Source organism: Amblyomma mixtum, chromosome 1 (assembly GCF_055824585.1).
Source record: "Amblyomma mixtum isolate Tamu chromosome 1, ASM5582458v1, whole genome shotgun sequence".
Taxonomy (NCBI): Eukaryota; Metazoa; Arthropoda; class Arachnida; order Ixodida; family Ixodidae; genus Amblyomma; species Amblyomma mixtum.
In genome coordinates this window covers 219,175,655-219,186,662 of record NC_143012.1, presented here as the reverse complement: position 1 = coordinate 219,186,662, position 11,008 = coordinate 219,175,655, and the positions used below count along the sequence as shown (strand labels likewise).

The window sequence follows — 11,008 nt, the reverse complement described above, 5'->3', positions numbered from 1 at the left end:
CAACATTTCCTCTATTCACTAAAGACGAAAACGCTGCCACAAACCTCATGAAAATCGAGCCATGTTTAGACACGGTATAGCTTCTGAAAGTTCCCATGTATTCCCTATGGACGCTGCCACTGGTGAACCTGTTCGCGCTGCCGTAGGTCCGACTCCCAATCATGGACATTAATTCAGTTTCTTTTCCTCCTTTTCACGGTTTGACCTCTAATTCAGCTGAAGGTCAAATTGACACGCTCCGCGTGTGAAGCCTGTAGTGAAGCCTGTAGTGAAGCTTCCGCTTCATAACTTAGATGCAGGCCGTGGTAGTTCTTATCGAAAGCACCTGGGCCTAAGCTGGTGGAATTGAAGGTGACAGGGGACAACATAGGGAGGCGAAATACTAATAAAAGGGATAGCGAGCAAAGATAGGGGGTGTGATATAAATACATGTCCAGCATTCTTGTACAAAAATTTTGAAAATTCAAAAATTGTAAGATACTGTTACGGAAATAATAAAGTTAATAGCCCGTTCATCTGAAATGTAGCAAAATATTCCTTCTGAATTGTTTCCATCGATGCTATCGAACAGTTAAGACTGCCGTAGAAAACCAACGGGGTAGGCTTTTGACGATAACAAGTCCAAGCGGCCATTTCGGGTGCGCGTATTTCCTGACCTTAGGAGCAAGGAAGAAGCATTGAGCACGACATTACACGGAACTGGGCTCATAACTGTATAGGACTCGGGTTTTACTTGCGCCCTCGTGCTATATTTGACTAAAATTTAAAAATAATCATTTTTTGCAACACTATTAGCATAATTGGACACGCCGGTGATAAACGAAACCGCGAGTGGAACTACGCAGACCAATCTGGTTTGATTATATTAAAACAGGGAAGATCGGCGTTTCATTTTTTGTTCCTTGCAGGCAACATTTCTCCGTCTTCTTTTTTGTGACAGGAGTTTGTGCACTTAGGCGGAGTGTTTCGCCTCGCTTTGCGCGTTTGACCTTGAAACCCGACCAAAGTTAACAAGCACATACCCCCAAGACTAACAATGTGTGACTATGTGTCTGGTGTGGTAATAGCTAATGACCAGCAATCACGTGACCGGTCACCAGTGGTCACTTCACTTTTAACTTACCTTTGGCTTTGACCCTCAGAGCTGAGATTAGCATCGCCTGATTTGGCGTCGTGCGATGACGAAACAATGACGCAACACCATTCTTCACTATAAATGCCACCGACATTGCTTTCGCTCGTATACTAGCTTCAGGATGTTTGAAACTGAGCCAATTTCTAACACTTTTCGCAGATGCTACTATGAAATGCCAAATGCATTCCTGGGTCTCCTCCTACGAAGGCATTTTTATGTTCCTGCAAGCGTTCATTAGCACACCTGGCTCTCTGCCCTATATTAACTTTTCCATAGGCCAGAGGAAAGCGGTAAAAAGCGCCAGTCTTCCACTCGGCGAAGGGTTTCATATGGTTGATTTTACAAGCTCCTTTAGCTCCAGACGCGTAAATGCGTCTGGAGCTAAAACGTTACGTGCAGCTTAATACGCACGACTAAGGCGATGCTCACAAATTAAACCTCCACTAAGCCATGAAAAGAAAAATGCCGACCCCAAATAAATTGATTAACAGCGCAAAACGTTTATTGTCATCGGAAGTTACAACTGACAGATGAGCGTACTTTCATATTGTAACAAACGTTGGTGCAAACTTTTTTTTTTTTTCAGGGCTAGAAGAAGTACTTGCCGATGGCCATGGGTGTGGGTCGCGTCCTTTTCCTACTCGTGGCCGTGAGGGACATCAGGGTCGCAAGCCGTGGCCGCATCGCGGACATGCTCGACCTGCTCGGGCTGCAGCGAAAAGCGAAGTGGCCACATCACTGATGTTTTACGAGTGGAACAGATCGTTTTTCGCTAGAATCACATCGGGAATGGGTTCGGCTTGAAACAGTCTCCTACAAATTCCTGGCACATAGAGAGAGGGTTTATTGAGAGAGAACGAGAGAGAAGACTACTTTGTGGGTCATTATCTGGCCCGCTACATTCCACTGGGAAAGGGTAGAGGAAAGGAAAGAGGGATAAGAGAGATGATGCTAAGGAAAAAAAGACGTGCAGCAATATAAGTTAAAACCATATCTTCTGCAATAACACCAAAAATCTGCTTTAAACATGAGATCTCCTTTTCTTTCAGTTCCCTGCAAGAATATTGATTACTATGCATGCCTCGAAATACCCCAGAAATAACTGAAGAGCAAGAATGAAACAGGAACGATACTTTGTAATTTGTTCTCGCCCTTCGCATGACAAAATATTTTTATTTTTGACATAAAGTCGCAAACTAAATGCTAATTCCTTTCAATATTCAGTTCATTATGTGCTGCATTCTCTTTGTTTAAGAACATAAACTTACAGATAAAGATATAATTTACACGCAGGGTGAAAATAATGTGATTTCTGTTAACTGTGCAATGATCGATTGGTTAAATTTAACACCCCGGGCCCGAAACAGAACGAAACAGAACAGAACAGCTTTCACATCACGACACAAAGATTACATATCATGCCACAAGAACTGAGTAGGCGTATACTTACAGTGAAGTACAGAAACATGGCTTTCTCCTAAATTATGAAAAAAGGAACCAGAAGAAAAATGTCAGGTGCGATTCTTACCGAAAATTCAGTACACTTCTTTATCGAACAGCATTCTTTCAGGGCTCTTTGGGAAGCTGACATGTTCACCTAATCGAATGTGTTATGGCTCGATTACGAAGTGAATATAAATTTGTCTGCGAAGAAACAGCATTATGCTTGGCTGGATTCATTAGACCTCAGGTCATAACACGAGACAAAGGCATGCACTAACAATAACCCCCTTGAACGCGCGAAATAACTGCTTCAGATATTCTTTTTTTCCGAGGACAATTACTGATTGGAACAAACTTAACAGCGAGACTGTTAATCATAATTATTTACGGCTGTTTGAAAAGCGCCTGCAAATGTTATGAATTTGAGTGTGTTTATACGCTTGTATTTTGTTTTGTCCCACCCTGCTATGACCTGTACAAGTTCGTAGTATCTATAAATAAATAAATAAAATAAATGAATGTCAGAGTATATACTGACCTAAATTTAGACCATCTCTAAGGCTTCGCCAGAAGCAACAGGATGAGGTTGGCATTGTAAGCAGCTGTGCTGACCACAGCAAAAATTATAACTAGTACACAGCTGCATTGCATTAAATTCCATTGGCTCGCGTTATGAGCGCATAATGAATTCTGAGCAGGCAATTTCTTACAGTTTCCTAATAGCTCGCCTATATTTTTTTCCTTTAACCTACCCATCATTATATTTCACAAATATTTAATTCTCCAGCTTATGCCTATTGGCACTAAAACAATGAGCGACCTCTTTAGCCTTGAAAGTAAACCAGAAATTAAAACATTTTCACTGGGACTCACCACAAATCCTCCTTCGCACATCTTACCCATGGCACAAGAACGGTCGCTGCAGCCCAAAGTCTGGACTGCTGTGTCAAAGGCAGCATTGGTCTGGAAAAATAGGGGAATATAAAGATATGAAAAGAAGAAATATATTAATAAGTGAGCAGGAACGCCACCATAAATAAATCAGGGTGTAAGGCGCAGGTAGTCGCTTTAAGTATCACTTCTGTAATGCTTTCATAACGGAAAGGGCAACGCCGTTCCTTAACCATCACCAGCCGCGTGACATCTCAGCATAGCACAGGCCCCTTTCTCTTTATCTTAAATAAGCCGCAGCCTGCACCATACGCAGATACCGTATGCCTGCAAATTCTCTTTTCTCATTCAGTGTATTTTTTCGGCGTATGCTGCCCTCTTTCTTAGAGCATACCGTGTTGATAAGACTGTTAACTCACTTCGCATCATGAGTTTCTGCAATGTAAGAAAGCCTCGTTCATATGGCCTAGCTGAATGTTATATTTGCAGGAGTTTCCCTAAAAGTACTGCATTTGTTATTCGAAAATCGCCGTCACTCAAATGTGAGATTTTCTTTATATGTTTTTAATAATGAAGTTCGTGATAAATTAGACAGCTGCTTTTAAAACTAAGCCCAGAATTTCACCCGGACTGAATACACATTTTGTGATAAGTCCGAAAAAAAACAGCCATTAATTTGTACAGTATTCACAGTAGCATGTCGTAGTATCGGAGTTCTCCGAGAAGTCAGCGAGTTCCTCAACACTCGGCAAAAGGAGTGCGTAAGTGCTAGTTATTTACCTTTCGACCACGACAACATCGTCTTGGTAAAGGAGCTTGTAAAATCAACCATATGAAACCCTTCGCCGAGTGGAAGACTGGCGCTTTTTACCGCTTTCCTCTGGACTTGCAATTTTGAGACTTTAAATCGGCTATGCCTAACCTGTTCTGTCTGTAGCGTCTGCTAGAGGAAATGCTCCAAAACTCACCGCCGACGGAATTATGCCCTTAATGCATTCAAGTTCTGTGGCCAGCACCTGGTCGTTTTTCTCTGTAAAATGAAATTCAAGGAAAGAAAAGAGGAAGAACATTTAGCACCCTTTTTGCAGTTCCAGATCTTATGATTTAGGTCGACTTTGCTATCACAATTTTTGCATTTTTGATCTAGAACTGTCCGCATTCCCCTGCCGCGAGTCACTTCATTATGCTCATTGGGAGGCTCTATTGCTCAGCCCCGACCCGGTGACACAGATCAAGCTCCTCCAGCTGGCTGAAGACGCCACCGCTTCCCAAGGGATAGCGGCCGTCGTTTAAGAGGGGGGCGGCTTCGGGTCGCTCCTCTGTATCCGCTGGAAATAAAGTTCCACCGCCACCACCACCGCTTCTGCACGACCGGTCGGTCTCAGTGTCATTCTATTCCTGCTATGAATTTGTAATTTGCCCGCCATTAATAGCACATTCGCCGAACGACACGCTGAAAAACTGCGGGGACTAAAACACTTGTGCTTGTGCATAAAATAAAGCAAGAAACCGTACACCGTTTATCTGGCGATAGAATCCGGAAATGTTTAGCGGCTATAAAACAAATTAGTGCTTTCACTTTGATGCTATTTAAGGTTAAGAACGTTCTGGGGATCTCTTCTGCGCAACTGCGTACACGTTTCATCAAGCATTGTGATGAAACGCAGGTTGTGATGACGTCGCCAAATCACGTGACCTTGATGCCGCACCTGCCTCCTAGGTTAATTTTCTGTTATTTTTGTGCATTTTTCCCTCGTGATCAACGACGCCAACGGCGAAGCCAGATTTTCTGTACCACAAGCTCCTTAGTGCTATCGAGTTAAACAACACAGGTGGTGATGCTTCCTACGAAGCTATACTGTCGCCCTGATACATGGGCTCAGAGTACGTAGCCTCTTGTTTACAACCTCCCTAGCCATGTGGTTTCTTTCCGGCAGAGCTCGGAAAGCAACAGTGTAACTTCGCTGCTCTCAGACCGTGAGGAAGAATAACCTTTCTCTCCTTTGAAAGTTTCAAGGGTTTGGAATGCTTTCCAACCGTAATGCAGGATCCAGGAACAAACCAGGTGGTCTGGGAGCTGCTGCATTATTCAGGTGACTTCCTGCCCTCGCATGAAACTCTACATATATTACAAACCTATTTTTTAAATATTTCAGCAATAAACTTATCAAACTGTGATCTTGCTGCTAAATAGCTATCCCGTCATAATAGATTATTAGTAAAACGCTCCCAAAAATATTACATTATCCAACTAGACCTAATGCGTGGTCTCAGATGTTAGGATATAACTGGTTCAAAAGGGGCAGAACTGCCTAAAAAAGCCAGCGAAGGATTTGCAGGCACATTGTCTGAAGAACCCCTCTTCTAGAGTAGCCGCACAAGAACTTACTGCAGAGCTCCTTGAGATGATCCGAAGCGGCGGCCACGAAGACGCCCACAAACAGGCAGGAGGCGAAGACAGCATTCATGGCGAATGGTCGCTTGGGGGTCGCTTGACAAGACTGCTTGGAGGTATACTGACACACGCCGGGTAACGCTTCTCTTATATACCTGCTTTCCCGCACCTCTTGCCTCAACAAAGTAACGGATACATGCGGTGTGCAAGAGAAAACAAAAACAAAATGTGTACAAGCAAGGCAGCTTACTGGCGGAAGAACCGGCCCTCCCCTGATTGGCCGCACTGTAGCGATTCCTCGTCCCGGTTCTCCAATGGCCATGCCCCTAAACCGCACAAGAAAAACTACGCGCATGGAACTTCTGCACGTGCTGTGAGAAGCCTCGCGCTTAGTCAGCATTTGCGCACTCCGCTTCCCAGCGAGAGGGGGAAGACGTGGTGAGGCTAAAGAATCCACGGCCGTTGCGCATAGCGATGCAACACCTGCTCCCCTCCATATCGTGCTGGCTGTGTTTGTTCGCTTCCCTCACGTGTGATGTCACCCAAGCGGCTGTGGAGCGAGCGGAGAGGTTCCCCAACAAGTAAGCAAGGCGGTGGAGACCTGGCCACTGAAGGTTGCAGTAAGTGAGAAATGGCGTTCACTGTTCCGCGGCCGCTGTCATCTTGCAACTCAGTTTGTCAGTTCTGGTTTCCTGACTTCGCTAGTTTCGTCTTTAGCGCGGGGACACTGCGTTTCTTCCAATCGCAGAAACGTCTCCGGCGGCTACTTGAAACACGGCTTAACATCCTGGAGTTGTTGGTGGGCAACGAGAGACGCCGTGGTGGAGGACTCCGGCATGAACAGCGCAGGATATCAGCGGAAGCACGCGGAAGACTAGTATTTGCGCAAACGCATTATGTCTTCAAGCACGCATCACGGTGCATGCTACACACTCAAGGGAGACAACGAAGACTCGTAGTCAGATACAGCAAGTACTTTTAAGTTTGCTTTGCGTGTCTTTAACGTGTCTTTTACGTGACTTTAAGTGTCTTATCTACAGTGTGTGAAACGTTACTTAGGCGCTTCAAACGTATTTCCAACGGCCAATCCTCTAGCCCTTCCACGGACGGGTACATGCCTAAACCGAAAGTTGTCATCCCTTATACTCATGGGCTCGCGCACAATGCAGAAAAGATTGCCACCAGATGTGAGGTCTCGGCGCTTTTTCGGCACCTAGGAAAGCCATGTCAATATCTGCCAAGGTGAACAATTCTACAGCGAGGCGCAAGTGTGACACGAGATTTCAAAGCCCGTACACGTCATGCGAAGTCGACGTAGTTTACAAGTCCCCTCTGTCGTGCGGCAAAGGGTATATTGCATAGAGTGGTAGGTGCTACAGCGAACATGCTATGGAACATGCAAGATCTTTCAACAACAGTTCTAGGAGCAACCTGCCGCAGCATTGTAAACACTGTGGGCCGAGAGGATGCACTCCCTCTCTTCATGAGTCTGTATTCCTAGCAAGAAAATATGACCAACTAACAAGAGAAGTTTTGGAAGCAGTGACGATCGCGAATCACAATGATTCCTGTATTAACACTCCATCCCTTGCACTGACAGATAAAGAATTTAGTTATCTTGGACAATTTTATCGTTTTTAAAGACTGCTGCTTTTAACCTTTTGTCTTATTTCCGCTGAGGCCCTTTACACCTCACTGTTTCTTGTCTTTTTTTTTGTCCTTGTTGTTTGTATAATTTTCGGTTTTTGTGCTTCTATCCTAGTGGCGTGACAACTGCTGTTCACCCGCCGTTGCGCAACATAGCTTTCCCTCTGTTACCCCCTCCCCATCTTTTCACTACATATAGGTTCGTTCGCTTGAATAAAAGCTCAGTTGTTAGCTAGCCTCGTGTGTGTGTGTGCTTCTTTCTAAGTGGCGTCCGTTTGTAGGCTGTTTTGTAGTATGTCACACCAACTAGCCCAGACTAAAGTTCTTCTGTAATCTCTTCCCTTTCGTGCAGCAATGTTGCAACCACCACCATCACCACCTCCATCTAATGTCAAAACCATGGTTGAAATTACCGCCACCCATTGTGCCTTGTGTAAATTTTGCAGCTTTGGGTAAAGATAGCTGGGACACCTGTCGCAGCTGTATACCTAAAAGGTACACACTCATGGGGCGAAGTGTGGAAGTTAACAAAAATAAAGGTTGAACTTAAATTGAGAACAACGCAATGAGCAGCGGAAAGGAAAATTACACGTGTAATGTAACAGAAATGAAGAAAGCACAGTGGATCAGGAAACAAATGCGTGTTAATGACATACAATTTCAAATCCAAGAGGACAAATGGGTCTGGACAGGGCACGTAATGCGAAGGCAAAATAAACGATGGTAACTGACACCAGAGTGGATTTCGAGAGAAAGCAAACGTACGAGCATGTAGCAGAAAGGCAGGGCACGTATGAGATTATGAAGTTTTCAGGAACAAAGTGTTCGCAGCTGGCATAAGGCAGCGACAATTGGAAGTATACGGGAGAGTCTTTTGTCCTGCAGTGGGCGTAGTTAAGCTGATAGTAGTGATCAATAGACTTCTGGAAGGGTAATGTAATCTTCAAGAGAGACTTTTGAATTCATAGCCATTGATGTTCTTTCGCTCTGAAGTCGACATAAGCGGCCTACCCTACAAATATACAACATAAATCACCAAGTTTATCTATGCGTGCAACAGAACAAACAAAGAAAAATGTGTTTTTCATGCTCAATATGAAGCAAGGTTTCCTCAAATGCCTTTTTCATTCCACGGAATCCGGCATGTTGTTTCAGTGCTCTACGTGCAGTTGCAACAAAAAGCAGTTGTGCCGCCGGTCGCAAGGGGGCCTCCATAGCAGTCTCGTCCTTTTTCGCTTCATTGGTTTCATCTGAGCACAAATCCTTGTGGCAAACTGATGAAAAATCTGTCGGGCTGAACTAGAGCCTCTTAATTCTATGACATCTTTACAGGTACTAAGGGTTTCATGCCAGCAAGTTAATTAACGAAAATGTTCTGTAACTTCTCATATCGCACAAATTCTACTCCGATAGTCCGATATACAGCTGGCCCCGTTGGTAATGAATTCTGGTACGGCAACTGAAAAAGGCCGGGCACACGGTGAGAACACAGCAGAAACCTTGCTCCTCTCCTATGGTTTCTTCGGCGCGTCCCGTCTCTTTGTGCAGCCGTGCTCCAGCGCACGAAACTTCGTTGAGGGCGGCTAATGCATGTGCATCAACTGATGCGACATAAGTGACATTTCATCATTTAAGGCACTGTGTACCGTTATCAGTAGTAGCATGCTTTGTGTGTTTAACATTCTGTGCACGTAATTTCAAATTAGAACACTCAGCGAGTAACTAATCTTCCTACTTGGGAAATTCTACAGCCACAAAATGACATCCAGCGAACTCATGACCTGAGTCTCCTTATGCACGGCAGGGCATCGCTTGGTGTGCTGTCCGCGCATTTCAATTGATCAGTAGTTAGTCGTAGTTATTCATTCAAAATAAAATCAGAAGTGAAAAAGATGGGTGCCATCCGCGGAAGCTGCTATTCGTAAGCACCTGAACTGTGGCTGGCGGACGAGAATGTGACCGGGGAGAACATTGCAGCGATAGCAAGCAAGTATAGGGGGAGAAATTAACATACATCTATATACGGTGCCTAATAATACCAGCATAAACACCAGAAAGGAAAAAAAACAGCACCACTGGTGCGCTGGTGTTGAACCATTGGGATAAAACTTATCTCGCTGCAGTATAACATCGTGGGGCACGAAATAAAGAAGGTTTTTAAACCAATAAACACTTTCATGATATTGCCATGTATTTCTGCTTCGTTAAATGCATCCCTTGCTTTAAGGCAAGCCTCTGGCATTTGGAGTCCAAGTGACCACGGCGGCTGCGCAAATCTCCAGGGCTTAGGCGCGAGGAACTAACATCGAGAGTGGAAGTTGGCGCAATTGTACTCACTACTATAAATGGCACGCTATTACCTGGTGTGTCATGCTATATTTCACTGAAGAGTAAAAATAAAGTATTTTTGGCGATGATGCTAATCTAATCGTATGCGCCGGTGACAAACGGAAACCACGATTAACATACGGAGACTGATCAAGTTGAATGACTTTAATACAGAGTGAACCATCTTTTTATTTTGCTTTCCTTGTAGCATTTTTCCGACTTCATATTTGGGACAAAAGTTTGTGCTTTTAGCAAAACACTATCGCAACGAGCAGGTCGTGATCAAAATTCGCGCCTGCCATAGGGCAAGAGAAATTTCGCTTGCTGTCGATGTGGAAGTGGTTCTCGTGGAACTTCCAAGGTACCTCCTAGACTGATGTGCCTTGATCGTATATATATAGTTCATTCGCTTTTCACGGAATCAATATTTTATGCCTCTTTTCAAAGTCGCTCAACTTTTCAAAGTCGCTTGGAGCTCAACTGCATCTCGTTCTATATGCTATTCGCACTCTAAGAACTTTCAGTGCCATCTCGTGCACGGCACGATAAATAACTGGCGCCATACTTGAGTTCCGATGCTGGATCATTGGTAGTGAATAGCTGCTTTTTGCTGCTGAATTTGCTGCTCTTTGAATCCAAGCCTGATTCGAATCTTTCTTGCTCGACAGGTTACCTTAAACAAGTTTTTATCAAGCGGTGGCATGCGCCAGACTTTATTTATATATTGTGTGTAATTCTACTCCCTTTTAGCGGAGCAGTCGCATTAATGTAGGATTTCGGTTTCAGGACAAAGTAAATACACTAAACTTAATGCACTGGTTTCGGGCCCTTCACTATTTTAAACCATGTAAAATAATTGAAAGGATTGAAGTCAGAGCAGATTCACATGGTTAGTACCTCAAACACTCAGGTATCAAAACTCAATTTTATGTGCTCTTTCGCAAATTTTTTCTTCAAAAAAAAAAAGAAGTGGGTGGTGTAGCAAACGAAATGACAGCCACTGCTTGTTGAGGTATACGCCAGCACCTCTTAGTTGCACACACCCAAATAACCCGTTATCGACCCAGGCACAAACATCAGTGTGCAGCGTGCAATACGCGCGGCATAGGCGAGGCTCACGAATTTAACCTCACGAAGCCGGGTAAAGAGACAGGCCGATCCCAGGGGAA

General features: G+C 44.2%; 1 protein-coding gene across 1 annotated transcript; it reads right to left on the bottom strand.

The window, feature by feature from the left end:
* Window positions 1-1,772: 1,772 nt before the first annotated feature.
* Window positions 1,773-5,937, bottom strand: LOC149370933 (antimicrobial peptide microplusin-like). The gene is made up of 5 exons (XM_089584331.1): window positions 5,859-5,937; window positions 4,438-4,499; window positions 3,452-3,541; window positions 2,586-2,612; window positions 1,773-1,844 (listed from the first exon to the last, which is right to left on the bottom strand). The coding sequence occupies exons 1-5, from the start codon at window positions 5,935-5,937 to the stop codon at window positions 1,773-1,775; spliced, it is 330 nt and encodes a 109-aa protein (XP_089440457.1).
* Between the last annotated feature and the right edge of the window lie 5,071 nt (window positions 5,938-11,008).

What these genes read in the sequence shown, in the direction of transcription:
- LOC149370933 (XM_089584331.1), bottom strand. Translation starts at nt 5,937, where the DNA reads ATGAATGCTGTCTTCGCCTCCTGCCTGTTTGTGGGCGTCTTCGTGGCC. An exon ending in AGGGCATAATTCCGTCGGCG is followed by an intron (nt 3,542 to 4,437) that starts GTGAGTTTTGGA and finishes CTATTTTTCCAG; the next exon opens with ACCAATGCTGCCTTTGACAC. An exon ending in CCATGTTTCTGTACTTCACT is followed by an intron (nt 1,845 to 2,585) that starts GTAAGTATACGC and finishes TTTTCGCTGCAG; the next exon opens with CCCGAGCAGGTCGAGCATGT.